This window comes from Rutilus rutilus, assembly GCF_951802725.1.
Source record: "Rutilus rutilus genome assembly, chromosome: 20".
Classification (NCBI taxonomy): domain Eukaryota; kingdom Metazoa; phylum Chordata; class Actinopteri; order Cypriniformes; family Leuciscidae; genus Rutilus; species Rutilus rutilus.
In genome coordinates this window covers 6,899,957-6,914,928 of record NC_140225.1, presented here as the reverse complement: position 1 = coordinate 6,914,928, position 14,972 = coordinate 6,899,957, and the positions used below count along the sequence as shown (strand labels likewise).

Genomic DNA, 14,972 nt, shown 5'->3' with positions numbered 1-14,972 from the left:
CAATTAGAGCTCCACAATGCTCCTCTCCATCCATCAACAGTAAACGCATCAAGCCACAGTTGTTATCTGCTTATTTTCTACAATGCATACAATGGCTGGTGTCCAGGCTGGAACTGATTTATGAAATATTGACAGACAGACAGACAGAGAGACAGATAGATAAACTGAAAACAGATCGGATGAACACAGTCCTCTACAGACATGATGTTTAACTAGGGGGGAAAAAAACAAACCCAACAAACTTTCCTCCAGGAGGAGGATGAAGAGTCCACCTTTAAAACCCCTTCCAAGGCACAAAGCCATTCCTCTGGTTTACCAGATGTGGTCCGAGACCGCACTGGCTTAGCAACAGGAAGAGCACTGCAAGAGTTGATCTGTGGGTACTTCTTATCATGAGACCAGAATGCCTGCAGTGTTGCCCAACTTCCCCTCCAAATCCATTCACCAAGACAGAACACAATGGGAGAGTTGGCCCTAAGGTGTCTAACACTCCGTCTCTACAGAAGCGAGAGCAGGTAAACATGGAGAGCCGTTGAATTCATTCTGTACACACTGAGGGAAGGGCTGGCTGAACATTGTACTAGCTGACAGTTCCCCTTTGGATAAGTGCATGCATTCAGAGGGAAATGCATTCAAGACCCCATGTTCCTTTTTAGTGCAAACTTGGCACATTTCCTCTGTATTACAGGGAAAACAGCTCCACTAAATGATGAAACTATTTTCAGGAAGACACAATTGCGGTATGCTAATTTTGAGGCAATGAATACAGTAAAAAGTTCAGTTTTATTTAATCATGAGTGCTGTTTTGAGTCATATCCATTCCGAAACTGCAACAAAACTGACATTTCTGAAGTCACAATAACAGCTCTCTGAAAAGAGCATGTCCATGAAAATGATGAAAAAGACCCAAGACAAATCAACCATTTATTTCAATAAATGAACCCAACACCATAGTCATACTAACATAAAACTCGGTTAGTATAATCACAACACATGCGCTCAGCGACCACAGCCAAAAGTCTTGTTCCAATCTTCATATAGCTCCAGATCTTTAGAAGAGACACTGGGCCGCACTGTTTTGAGAGCCTCCTGGAAATCGCTGTAGATTATTGGCCGAACCTGTTCTGCCGTGATGGTAGCAATGTCACTAAGGCAAATGCTTCGGATGGGGCCAAGGGCTGCTTCGCGACATAGCTGCGTCATATCCGCCCCCGAATACCCCTCTGTTCCCTGCACCACTTTCTCCATCTCATCTGCTATTAGCTGATTTTTCTCACGGGACATGAGGTTGGCCACTATCTGTCGTCGAGCCTCAGCCTCTGGGAGAGGGATGTAGAGTCGCTTAGCCAGGCGACGACGGGCTGCTTCGTCAATCTCTTGAGGCCGGTTGGTGGCACCAACCACAAGGATACGATCGTCTGCTGAGGTGGCAGCTCCATCCAACTGGACAAGAAACTCCGTTTTAATTCGACGGGATGAGTCGTGCTCTCCGTCTGTGCGCTGAGAAAGAAGGGAATCAATCTCATCGATGAAAATGACTGCAGGTTGGTGGCACCGAGCGATGGCAAAGAGCACCCGTACCATCTTCTCGCCCTCCCCGACCCACTTTGAAGTGAGCGACGAGGCGCTGATGCTGAAGAAAGTGGCTCCGGATTGGCACGCTATACACTTCCCGATGAGTGTTTTACCGGTACCTGGAGGACCAAAGAGAAGGATGCCTTTAGGTGGACCTCTAAGACCGGTGAAGATATCAGGCCTCAACATTGGCCACACTACAATCTCTTTGATTGTGGCTTTAGCAAACTCCAAGCCGGCAATATCATCCCAAGCTACCGGGGGACCGTGGTCCATGATCTCACTCATGATAAGTTCAATGATCTTGGGCTCAAAGTTCTTTAAACGCTCATCAACCGGTTCCGTGTCTTGTGGTTTGTTGTCCTTCGAGTAAGTCTCTTCTTCTTGCCTTGGCATGGGAGAGACGAATTTGGAGGATGCCCCACGAGGCCGTTGTGCCCCAAGGCATTTCTTGGAGATTGAAGCAACGTTGGCCCCAGAGCCTCGCTGGCCCTGATGGGAATGTTTTTTTTGCTGGTCAACGATGAACTGCTCTCGTGCTGATCTAAAATTAGCGCTGACACCCTCTTCTCCTCTCCGTCCCCTCCCTCGCGGTTCCTGCTCGCCTTGTGATGGGAATGAACTTCTGTTGCTTTCACTTCCTGAGCTGTAGAAGTTCTTCCTCTTGGATGGGTTTGTGGAAGAAAAGAACACTGGCTGATTATGCACATTGGACCCACTTGTGCAACCCCCACTGGATTGAGACACACTAGCATTGCCTGTGGAACTGAAATAGTTATGGCCAAACATAGGCGATCCCATTGGAGCTTTTGGAGCATTTTGTGCCAGGGTCAAACGCGGAAGGGCTCCTTCAAGTCCTCTGGCACACTCCGGAGCACCGCTAAGTGGGTTAATGATCCCCCTTCCCATCTCAGCTCTGGGTGGAGGCGCAGAGGCCCAGTGAGCCGGAGGCTCTCGTCTAAATCCAAGAGGACCAGAGAGAGCACTGGCTTTCTCCCCACCCCCACCGACCTCACCACCAACAGTAATGTTAACATCTGCCGGATCTACTGAGAGAGCGCCTTCTTTTGACCCAGCCTGCATCATCCTTTGCACGCACGGCAGACTGAACACATTCTCGGACGTTAGGGATGACTCCCATTTGTCGCTATAGTTCTTTTGATTGCGGGCCAAGTGCAGGGCACTCTCTGCATAGTTGTTTAGCCCGGTGCGTGGGTCGTCTGAGTCCAGGGCTGAGGCGTACCGCTCTGAGTAGGTCCTGAGCAGGCTGGCAGCTCCAGCCGGAGAGAGCTCAGCACTCGCCCATGCATACTGAATGGACAGGATGTGTGCCCGATAAGCATCCGCCGTCTGTTCAGGTGTACAAGAGCCAGACGAAATGTCAAAGGACCTCCTCTGCCACTCGTCCAGGTGTGCTCTGCTCATGCCTGGCCTGCTCCAGCCTGCGTAAGAAGTGGGCACAGGATCAATTAATAATGTATAAAAGTAGAGAAGTACCACACAACAATAGGGCTATTGAAGGGTGATGATGATAATGCAGGTGAAATAATGATTTTGCAGGCAATATAAAAAGTTAAGCAACATTGTGAATTTCAATATAAGTTGAATCCACTTTTTTATGTGCCAATTAGGTTTCCTAAAGCTTGACTTTCCAGTATGAGAGATTTAAGACAAAAGCATTTTAATAGTGTCTCTAATTTAAACTCCAGTTACAAAAACAGTGTTACAATCAGTTTGCTTCCTTTAATTAACTTCTGAGATCCAGTCAAATTGTGTGTTTCAGTGAATCGAGTCAAAACTCCCTGTTACAGTTTTTATGTATTAAAAAAACCACATAGTAAATCCCCATGTTTATGATTAGGTATAATTGCACTGGTGCATATAATTAAAAATAGCACTCTTCCCTGTGTTCATTTAAGAAATGAACAGTGTGGAAAACAAGCCTTGATCAATTTAAACTGTATTATACTTTTAATCTCTTTCAGACAAAATATATAAATATTGCTATCAAATATATTGTCAAAAGGCAGAAAAGTATTGAGATTTTTTTTTTTGCTGTATTTCTCAGGCCTACTGTCTTTGTGAATAAGACGATCATTTATAAAATATAAATTACGAGAGTAACCAATAAATTGCACAGGAATTGAATATAACGGTCCTGAATGCAAATAAATAAATATACATATATAGCCTCTTTTATTGCCTTAAATCCAAGATAAAGTTACATATTTAATTCCAGTGTACGTTTTTTTGTTCCTCTCGTTTTCGTGCATTCAATTTGTAGAGAGAGACCGCATAAGAGAGAGTACAAAGTGTACTAGTCAAAAATGTGTACATACTTGACTGAATGTTTCTGATGATCTGAGAACATTTCCAATAAATAAAAAGTTTCTGCTTTAAATGTTTGAAATTAGTTTTGTAGACAACTATGAAATACCCAATGTATAAAAATCTGCAAAACGGTTGTAATTCTTTCCAAACAAAATTTTTTGGGGATGAATTAAACCAGATAATGAAGAAACAATCAGTCAAGAGTAGAGCATAGATGTGAACAACTTCATTTGTGTATAAAACCTCATGAAGATGGTTAAGAGAATGGAGAGAGCAGAGCTCAAATGCAAGCTAGATTTTATATGTTGATCTGTACTCAATCCCTATAGACTACTTTTGTTTTATTTCATTGTTTTGACGACTTATTATTTTACAACGTGAATTGTGTTAAGAACAAAGAATGAAATGTGTGACCAAACTTCTGAATGGTATTTTACTATTTCACTTCAAGCATACCTATAACAATGTTACAGTATGCGACAGAAACGTGATAGTCGAAATCCACATTATCCATATAATGATCGCAAATAACGATCTTACGAATAATGTCTCAAGGGGTATCAACACATATATGGAATATGTGTAGGACGTTCAGATAGAAAGGACAATGTAGCTTTATCTAAAAACAGAACGTGAGCTGACAAGCTGGAACACAAATCACAAATACAGCTTCAAACACTCACGTGTGCATTTATTTTGGGTGAGGAAAGTTGTAACCTACCTCTGGGTTAAACGTTTTTCTTGTGTGAATGCTGTAAGGTTCAGCAACACCTGAAAGTCTAAACAACGATACGGAACAAAACAACAACCATAACTTTGACTACACTTCGCGCCTCCTATATTTTTCTGAGCCGATGTGCGGCGCGCGCTCCAGCAACTTCCGGCTGCTCAGTAATAAGATCGCGCGCGCCATCGCCTGGAAAAAGACACGCATTGCGTTTATTTAAGGGCCTGTACTAAATGTTCGCGTTTTTCTTTGTATTATATTTTATTCGTTATATTGATCTATCTAATGCCATTTGTAAAGCCTAACACTGAACAAAAGACAGGTAATGTAAAAAATTATGTTTCTTGCTCACACAGACTTAATAAAACTAGACATTTCAAATGAACCCATGCCATAGTCGTTGTAACATTCCACTTTGTTGACTTTATTTAAATATATTTATTCAAAATATTGTAAAAAATGATGCACAAACAAACCCTTAGAGAACCAAATCTTAATGAACAATTTCATGATTGTGTTCTGTTATCATACCTTAGTGAGGGTTTAACCACAGCTGATCACGTGCAATACCTTTTTATTGGCAAATATATTTTTAAATGAAATTCAGATGTAGCCATATGAGTATGTTGACTTCAGATCTTCCCAGGAAAAGGATCCACAGGAAATTATAAATATATAGGCCTATTTAATAGTTACATTTAGGCCTATTTAAAAAAGTAGCCTACTCAGTCAGTGCCTGAAGTGTGCATTCACTTTGAGAATTTACAATTTTGTTCTAGCCTTTATCAGGCAGTATTTTATATAATGTATTCTTAAATTGCAGCATGTTTTTTTGTGTGTGTTTTTGTGCTGTAGTAACTGACATTTTAACATAACTGGAAGCAATTTTGCTTATTTTTTTATGGAAGGCCATTCCTGCCATAAAAGGGGAAAAAATCACGTTTTGGTAAATCATAATTCTAACATTAAAGTCATAATTATGAGATAAAAAGTCGAAATTATGTAATAGAAAATCAGAATTATGACAATGAATAAAAAATATATATAATTATTTCGACTTTTAAGCTCATAATTATGCCTTAGTAACTCATCATTTCGACTTTTGATGTCATAGTTTACTTTTTTTGTGATAATTATGATTTCCAAAACTTTTTTTTTTCTTACGTGGTCGAAATGGCCTTCCATAATTTTGGATCTGAAAATCATGAAAATTGTTTGAATGAAAGCCAAAACAGGATAAACGTAGTATGTTGCTATCTTTTTGTTGCTAACACTGACTTACTGACTTTATCAGCCGCAATATCAATCGTGTAGTTGAACATGTTAGTCCCAAATGTAACATAAAACTACAATACCCACAAATCTGTGCGGCGTGCGTGCGTTCACTCCACTCCCAGCGGTACGTCACATCATGAATGTGTTGGGATAAAAGGCTTCAACTGGGGATTTAAACTGATGTCTACAGTCTAGACGAGTTCACAGAAAGCGATGAATTAAATACATAGCTAAATATAGTCGACCGCTATTCTTGGACTCTGTACTTGTAGCGTATTGCTGGATTTTGTTTTTTAATATTTTCTGTTCATAGACAATCATGAAGCTAGCGTAGATTGTTAGCTGCGAGAATTCAGAAGCCAAATCCTATAAGAGTCACACCCTAATATTCCATATCCTCGCGCCGGCCACGCGACTGCGGGTACAGATGCCCGACCCTGCTTTTCGTTCGGGAGTATAGCTAGATCATTTCTTATAAAGATATTGTTTTTATTTGTGCCAAACAACTCAGAAGGGAGGTCATGCATGTCCGGTTTCAGTCTACTTTGTTGGGAGACAGATAACGTTAGTCGGCTAGCTAGTGTGTGATCGTCAGCAGAAGACAGGAATATGAGTTCCCCAATGTACACGTTTGTTTTGAGAGATGACAACAGTACTGTGTATGCTGAGGTCGCCAGGATCCTCAGCTCTACTGGAAAATGGAAACGACTGAAGAAGGACAATCCTCGGTTTAATTTAATGCTGGGAGAGAGAAATCGGCTGCCTTTCGGACGACTGGGTAAACGATTTAAAGAGCTGCGTATTTGACATGCATTTCCAACTCAGAATGCAATAATTATATGATTGTTTTATAATCCCATGCTGTTTACATATGTCTAAGTTAAGTCAAGAGTTCCAGCAAGTTAATTAATCTCATCTAACCCGTGCTCATTTTCAGCTTTTTGGAGACTATGGACAGCACAAGCTGTTAAATGTATGATAATGCATGATATAACAATGCACTGCTGTGTCCAGCAGCAATAACCACACAGATTCAGCTTCATAATGCATCCCAGTGGATCTGTATCACTGTAACTGTGTAGTAATAACATGTAATAACACTGACATTAACTTTTTTCAACATAAGTTTTAATATCAGTATTTTATATATATATATATATATATATATAAAAGATCATTACTAATATTAGTATTAATATTTGTATTCTGCAAGTATGCATTTGATCAAAAGTAACAGTTAAGACATTTATAAAATTTCTGTTTCAAATGAATGTTGTTCTTTTGAACTTTCTATTTATTTCTACAAAAATATTAAGCTGCAAAAAAATCAATTTATAATAATTGAGCACCAATAATAATTTATCACCAAATCAGCAAATTAGAATGATTTCTGAAGGATCATGTGACACTGAAGACTGGAGTAATGATGCTGAAAATTCAGCTTTGTCATCACAGGAATAAATCACATTTTAAAACATATAAAAACAAAAACAAAAAAACAGTTAACTGTAACAGTTAGGCTAAGTAACATAATGGTTTTACTATTTTTGAGCAAATAAATGATGAGCATAAAAGAAATTTAAAAAAAAAAAAAAAAAAATCCAAACATTTAGGGGTAGTGTGTACATAACTGTTGGTGGTGAACTACAAAAATGTTGATTAAAGTATTTTTAGCTGCAGGACAGTGCCGTCACCGCTCAATATTTCGACATTTCAGTGTCCGATACCCTGCTGTGTCCTCTACAGGTCATGAACCAGGACTGATGCAGCTGGTGAATTATTTCAGAGGAGCCGATAAACTCTGTCGCAAAGCATCACTGGTCAAGTAGGCTGTTTATTTATTCATGCCAGATGAATTACGTTTCCTTCCTCCATTCAAATGTATAACAGTAATTGATGTTAATGAGAGCTTTGAAGTGATGTTAGGAATGATACTGTTAAGCTAATGCTTACTTAAGTAATGTCTTCAAAGCACTCTTTCCTTTTTCATCCATGCTATTGATTTATAAACTCTGCAGTTCTTCAGTTGTGAATTCTATTTATGTAAGCATGTCTGTTGTTTAGGATTATCAAGACCAGTCCAGAGTTAAAGGACTCCTGCAACTGGTTCCCCGAGTCTTACATCATATACCCAACCAACCTCAACACCCCAGTGGCCCCGGCCACCAATGGCATCAGCCACATGAAGAGCAACCCAAAGACAGATGAGCGAGAGGTCTTTTTAGCTTCATATAACTCCAGAAAAGAAAGCGGAGAGGGAACGGTGTGGATCGCCAAATCATCGGCAGGCGCAAAAGGTACGAATTTCTATCGGTCCGAAATGGTAAGTTGAAAGAGAGATGTCAGAATGCAATCTTAGTACATGATTTGATAGTATGATAATCGTCCCTATCTTTGTTCAGGTGCAGGTATATTGATATCTCATGATGCAAACCAGTTGCTTGAGTTCATCGATAATCAAGGCCAAGTGCATGTCATTCAGAAGTATCTGGAAAAACCACTGCTGCTGGAGCCGGGACATCGCAAATTTGATATAAGGTAAGATGAGCTATTTAACCCTTTGTGCTGAATGTTTTGATGCGATTATGTTCCATCCTAATTAAGTCAAAGTACTTTTAAAGTCGATGGATATTCTCTCGTCTGTAGGAGCTGGGTGCTTGTAGACCATCAGTACAATATCTACTTGTACCGTGAGGGTGTGTTGAGGACATCTTCTGAGCCCTATAACAGCTCAGATCTGCAGGATATGACCAGTCACCTGACGAATCACTGCATCCAGAAAGAGCATTCGCAGAACTACGGCCGCTATGAGGAGGGCAACGAGATGTTCTTTGATGAGTTCAGACAGTACCTGTTGACCACACACAATCTCGCCATGGAAACATCTATTTTACCTCAGATCAAGCATATTATCAGGTGCTCCTATACTGAAAATGTTCAGTCAAATTCACCTATAATGATTGCATGTTATCTCTGCCTGCAAATGAGTTACTTCTATAACTTATTTCTCAAACATAATCAATTGATTCTTGTCAGAGACGTTCAGTGGGGGTCCAAAAGTTTGAGTCTACTAATAAAAATATTTATATTCTGAATTTTTTCTAATTTAAATGTCTTTTCCCCATACAAATCAATGTTATTTTAGTATTATTTATATACTACTATAGTATTTACTGTTATTTTGAATTGGCTTTATTTGTATATTTTCTGTTTTAATTAAAAAAAATGTTTTGTAGGTTTTAGTAATTGTTTCATCATTTTATTATTATTTTTTGTGTCAGTTTTAGTTATAGTAATTTTAGTACTTCAACTTATTTTCAGTTATTTGCTAAATAAGTTTTTAATGTAAATTGATATTGTATTTCAGCTTTATTTCAATTAACAAGTTCTTTTTAATAATTTTAGTTTTAGTTAACACTGTTGCAGTTGTCTTACAAATTAACAAGTTGAAGTGAAGTTAATAATTAATAATTAAATAATTAATAAATAATTAATTAAAAAACAATTAGATGCATTTTGGCAGCATTTTTTGTCAAAAAATCGGACCTCATAGAAAAAGATAATGATCTACAATCTTAATTATTTCTTTCAAATTTTTCGTAATATTTCTTTGTTTTAATTTTTTTTAAAGTAGTGCAGTCAAATCGATTAATCGCATCTAAAGTAAAAAAAAAAATATATATATATATATATATTTACAAACTTTCATGTTAGATGTGATTCATCGATTTAACAGCACTTTTAAAAACTTTTTCAAGATTTTTTAATGCAAAAAATAACAGATTTTACCTCAGATGTTTGCACCCCAATATATGTGCATTTGTGTATGTGTCTAACTGAAATCCTGTGGCTTGTCTCAACAGGAGCTGTCTCACATGCATCGAGCCAGCCATCAGCACAAAGCATCTGTCCTACCAGAGCTTCCAGCTCTTTGGCTTTGACTTCATGCTGGACGAGAGCTTTAAAGTCTGGCTAATTGAGATAAATGGGGCGCCTGCCTGTGCACAGTGAGTACACACTTCTCTTTTGTTATGTCCACAATGTTTTGTTTTGGTATCCTCCAACTATCTGAAATATTTGAAAAGCAATCATGATTTTGTCCCTCATTTTCACATTTGTTGTGTTAATGCATAAAGTATCCCATGTGTCACCACAAGGAGTTTTGGGAGAAAAACTAACTTTAGGCATAGCTAAATGTATAATGGTGAGGTAAAAGTTGTTAGAAGAAGTGTGAGTTGAAACATGATGACATCTACCATCTATTAAACATTTAGGGTCAGACTGTTGTTCTAACAAATCATTTTAAACCATGTAATGTTGCAGTTCCCCGTCTGGCAAGTAACTCAGTTTTATTTTATTTCCCAAGTAACATTTTTATTTGTTTTCCGTCTGTGTGTCTGTACTGTTTGTTTGTGTGTTCGTATGAAAGAGAGAGCAAGAGAAAGAGAGCTGGCCATAGCTAATAAAGCGTCATTTCATGGGGAAAACATGGAAATAGTTTATCATTTTTATCCTGTTGTTTGTTATTTTTATTTGCTTGCTCGATGTCATTGTAGTTTTTGGTTCTTTTACTGTTGTAGGCTGTAAGGAGGATCTTTGAAATATCTGAAATCATTTGGCGAAGTGATATGGAACTGTAATGCGTTCAAGACCTGCCTGGAACTACTTTGTGCGTTAACTAAAATAATTGCACACCTTAGAACGTTCCTCAACCAATCAGAATCAAGCATTTAACAAAATGTGTGTGCTTTGTGCATATTTTGCGTGCTTGATCTTAATTGCATTATATAAGTCACTCCACTAAATGGACCATGGTTGCACTCACTAAAACTTCTTGTTGTTATGAAGTTGAAATGTTTAAAATTGATATTAAATTTTCTCTCTCTTGTAGGAAACTCTACGCTGAGCTATGTCAAGGCATCGTGGATGTGGCCATCTCCACAGTGTTCTCTCTAAACGCAGATGCTCTCTCATCCTCGCCTCCGTTCTCCACTTCTCCATCTCTTTCCTCCAACTCCTGCTCCTCACCCAAGATCAGAGCGCCCCATCAATTCGGCCCATTCATCAAACTATAAATTGCTGTTGCAGGATGCTGTTTGTTGCCATGCGAACCCCGTCCCTATAGTCCTACCCGAAAACATCATCAACCAATCTTGAGAGGCGTAAGGGTCTACCACCTGACCTTAGGGTTGAACATACAAGGGTTTCTGAAGGATCTCTGTCTGAAGAGGACAGAAGGTACATGGGGTCACCTCTGTAACTCTTCCCGTTTCCATCCATCATTTCTAAAGCAAACACAGGAGAGTCCACAGAAATACAGAGAGCATGAGTTTCCAAAAGTAAAGACTGGAAGGTGAGTAGAATCCTGCACATGCCAGTGTAGCATTACCCAGAAAAGAGTGATTTGTTTCTTAAGCCAAGCATGTACACTTATAATCAAGACTTTGTTTGTCCAGGAGTTTAACACTTGTACGTCACTTAAAGACTTGATTTTGCGAGCACACTTTTGAAGGAGGAGTGGCAACCAAAGAGAAGGGTTCAGCTCCTCTATGGCTGCATCCGAAATCACATACTTCCCTACTATATAGTAGGCAAAAAACAGTATGTGCAAAAAGAAGTATGTCCGAATTCATAGTACTCATAAAAGAGTTGCCAAAAAGTACTACTTTACGGCGAGATTCTGAAGTGTGCATACGATGGACACTTTACTATCCCATGAGGCCACGGGAGAGGATTTGTGAATGGCAGTGAAGCGACGTAACTGACGCTAGTAGGTCACATGAAAATGACAACAACACCACATTCATACTATATAGAACATATTTTTTTAGCGGCCGTGAAGTAATTACTTATTCAAAATGAGTACCTACTCGAGAGTATGCGATTTCAGAAGCAGCCATTGCCCCAGATCTGTTGCGTCAACGAGACTCCTCAGGACTTTCCCAGGCACCTTGATGTAACGGAGGATGGATTTGAGACTTTAGTGCCTTACATATTCACATTCTCTCAACACCCACTTCCACAAGCTAATATGGCCTTTTGTACATCTGTATGTGTCCCATCAACTGTATTATCTATTAGACTCTTGTGTGCGTTTTGTGCTGTTCGCTTCAGTGTACTAAGTGGTTTTTAAACCACAAAAGAATCTTTTTCAGATATATTTATGATTTGCAGTGGTAGTGTACATGTTTGTGATGTTATGACAGTATTTGGTAGAAGTAGCAGAAGATAATCTGTTTGCATACTTATTGTCATGTCACTGTTCTGTCTAGTGAGACCAGATTTAGTCTTCCCACTGATTCTGTTATTGTTTGTAGAGACACATGTTAGGTTCATAATTACTTCGTGACAGGCAATCAAGAACATCTGGGAATTGGGAAGCACTGCCTTCTGCTTGTTTCGTCATGAGCATTCACGACTCAGTAGATAAATGATAATAGTTATTCGCAATAGTTATTTCCTTCATTCCAAACTCTGTCAAGAGTTGCATTTTCTGAATGAGTAAACCTTCAGTGGACTGAGATGTTGCATGTCAAAGCATGTTAAAAGCAAGGCTCTTTATACATACATAGAGAAAAATAGTTGAGTTTTTACTTTTTACATAAAAACATGTCCTAGATATGGATATATGACTTCCTGTATGATGTATATGATTTGCTCAGCCGGAGTAAAATTAAAGCTTTGGAAGATTTTTCTCCATCTAATGCAAGTGAATGGTGCTCAGCTTAGACCATTTCTGACTGTCCAAAATCCATATTTAGGCCGCTTCAAAGGCCTCCACATGCGTTCGAAAGTATATATTTGTAATTTTTCTCAGAAAATTACATCATTTCGCTAGAGAAGACCCTTATTCGTCATCTGGGGTTGTGTGGAGGCCTTTGAACCTGCCTAAATATGATTTTTGGAACGTCAAAAATGGTCTGCGTTGAGCACCGTTCACTTGCATTAGATGAAGAAAAATCCTGTAATGTTTTCTTCCAAAACCTTAATTTCTCTTCAGCTGAGGAAAGAACGTCATATACGTCTTGGATGGCCTTGGGGTGAGTAAATAATCAGGAAATGTTCATTTTTGGTTGAACCATTCCTTTAAAGGGATAGTTCGGCCAAAAATTATATTTAACCCATGATTTACTCACCCTCAAGCCGTTCGAGATGCATATGTCAATCTTTTTTCAGACGAACACATTTTCAGTTATTTTAGAAAATGTCTTAGATCTTTCAGTGGTTATAATGTGAAGCTATGGGGTCCACCTCCTTCAAGTCCCAAAATGTGCATGCGTCCTTCACAAAAGTAATCCATCCGGCTCCAGGGGGATAAACGAAGGCCTTCTGAGGGTAATCCGTGCGGTTTTGTCGTAAAAATATACATATTTAAAACTTTATAAACGAAAATAACTGGCTTCCGGTAACGGTCGACGCGCGTTCACGGAGATGGATGCTGGCGTATGACGTAGAACGAATGTGACAGCGCAGCCAGAGAGCAGAGCAAAACAAAACTCTACGTTCGTTCTACGTCACGACGCTTCCTACGTAGCGTCCTACGTCATACGCGAGCATCCATCTCCGTGAACGCACGTCGACCGTTACCGGAAGCCAGTTATTTTCTTTTATAAAGCTTTAAATATGTATATTTTTACGGATGCATGCACATTTTGGGACTTGAAGGAGGTGGACCCCATAGCTTCACATTATAACCACTGAAAGATCTAAGACATTTTCAAAAATAACTGAAAATGTGTTCGTCTGAAAAAAGATTGACATATGCATCTCGAACGGCTTGAGGGTGAGTAAATCATGGGTTAAATATCATTTTTGGCCGAACTATCCCTTTAAGGTGAATGCATAATTTCTACTCTTGTTTTATATTTCTGTATACTGCTGAAATGGTTTATGCGTAGCAGAGCACAACGTTTTCTTTGGATTTTTTTTTTTAGCACACAATACGGGCCCGCTTGGCAATCGGGTTGTGTGCAGCGATAGTCATTTAATGTATTTTCTTAAACCTAATCTGCACAGGTTTATGACCTCTTTCATCTTACTGTGCATGCAGATATGACTGAGTGTTCCTGTGATCGGTGTGGTTCATTAACAGCAGGCTCTGAGGGATTGATCTGTACTCTGTCATGATGTAGATGACACAGGCAAGTTGATGAAGAAGAAAGCAGCCATTTAGGGTTTGAATGTGTGATATTCTGATATCAGTATTTATGTTGTTTGGCAGAAGAGGAAGGACTTGAAAAGGAGTTTAAACAGTATTGCATCTTTTTGAATTTAAAAGGAAAAGTATTGAAGGAAAGCCATTTTTTTTAAACATTGTAGTCATCAATCCTATTATTAAGAGCAGTTATCTAAGTTTTATCATGCATCTTTGCATTGCTTGTCTTATTTGTAGTCTAATTTTTACATTATTTTTTAAGAAAACTGAAGGCAGTTTTATGTAGCCTGAATGAGGGAAAACATCATCTAGCCAAAGATCAGTGTGATGAAATCTCTTCACAGATACGACAGTCGAATGACCATTACTGGTTTGATTTAAGTTGTGAAATGTGGGAATGCTGTTGTAATTGTTTTCCTCCTGTACCTGAGGAAAGATCAATGCAATGTATGTTATTATTAGTCTAGTTTGCTGTATTTGTTACTGTTGTTTAGACCGTTTGAAAAAAAACAAAATAGACTTTTACTATGTTGGATTAGTAAAAGCCCGAAAAGTATTTAAGTTGTTCAAATAAAAGCATCCATCATGTGCAATAAATTTGTTTCCTATATATTCTACATTAACATTTAGTCTTTAAAAGTACGTACATATTGTGAACTTTACTAATGCAATATTTATCTATAATCCTCATATTTTCATAAAGCCTGTTTATTCCTGACTATTATACTCTACAGCTCAAGTAGTTTCCCATCCAAGCACCTGTAGCTGTCTGTCACGTGCGATATGTTAATAGTACAATATGTAATAAAATTATTTTCTCTTCTCTGTTGTGTTCCAGGTAAGATGGTCCCACTTTATATTAAGTGTCTTTAACGACTATGTACTAACATTTGAATTAATAATTTGATA

At 38.6% G+C, this 14,972-nt stretch overlaps 2 protein-coding genes across 5 annotated transcripts; one reads left to right on the top strand and one right to left on the bottom strand.

The window, feature by feature from the left end:
• Nucleotides 1-911: 911 nt before the first annotated feature.
• On the bottom strand, nucleotides 912-4,781 carry fignl1 (fidgetin-like 1). Its single transcript, XM_084390671.1, has 2 exons — nucleotides 4,628-4,781; nucleotides 912-3,017 (listed from the first exon to the last, which is right to left on the bottom strand). The coding sequence occupies exon 2, from the start codon at nucleotides 2,998-3,000 to the stop codon at nucleotides 1,000-1,002; it is 2,001 nt and encodes a 666-aa protein (XP_084246797.1). The 5' UTR covers nucleotides 3,001-3,017; nucleotides 4,628-4,781; the 3' UTR covers nucleotides 912-999.
• A 1,241-nt stretch (nucleotides 4,782-6,022) lies between these two features.
• ttl (tubulin tyrosine ligase) lies at nucleotides 6,023-14,667 on the top strand. Of its 4 annotated transcripts, none has more exons than XR_014625538.1 (8): nucleotides 6,023-6,686; nucleotides 7,655-7,733; nucleotides 7,973-8,205; nucleotides 8,311-8,446; nucleotides 8,555-8,824; nucleotides 9,772-9,915; nucleotides 10,800-11,261; nucleotides 13,959-14,667. XR_014625538.1 is itself a non-coding variant. In XM_084390550.1 (7 exons), the coding sequence occupies exons 1-7, from the start codon at nucleotides 6,518-6,520 to the stop codon at nucleotides 10,981-10,983; spliced, it is 1,215 nt and encodes a 404-aa protein (XP_084246676.1). In that variant the 5' UTR covers nucleotides 6,023-6,517; the 3' UTR covers nucleotides 10,984-13,140. The 4 variants fall into 4 exon arrangements, 1 of the variants encoding a protein (XP_084246676.1); XR_014625539.1 differs by having other exon boundaries at nucleotides 10,800-12,948; nucleotides 13,691-14,654; XR_014625540.1 differs by having other exon boundaries at nucleotides 10,800-13,114; nucleotides 13,577-14,654.
• The last annotated feature ends 305 nt before the right edge of the window (nucleotides 14,668-14,972 follow it).

Bases quoted from the DNA above. Each gene is read 5' to 3' on its own strand.
- ttl (XM_084390550.1), top strand. From the start codon at position 6,518: ATGAGTTCCCCAATGTACACGTTTGTTTTGAGAGATGACAACAGTACT. The intron at 8,825-9,771 runs GTGCTCCTATAC...TTGTCTCAACAG, and splicing joins CAGATCAAGCATATTATCAG to GAGCTGTCTCACATGCATCG. The intron at 9,916-10,799 runs GTGAGTACACAC...TCTCTCTTGTAG, and splicing joins GGGGCGCCTGCCTGTGCACA to GAAACTCTACGCTGAGCTAT.
- fignl1 (XM_084390671.1), bottom strand. From the start codon at position 3,000: ATGAGCAGAGCACACCTGGACGAGTGGCAGAGGAGGTCCTTTGACATT.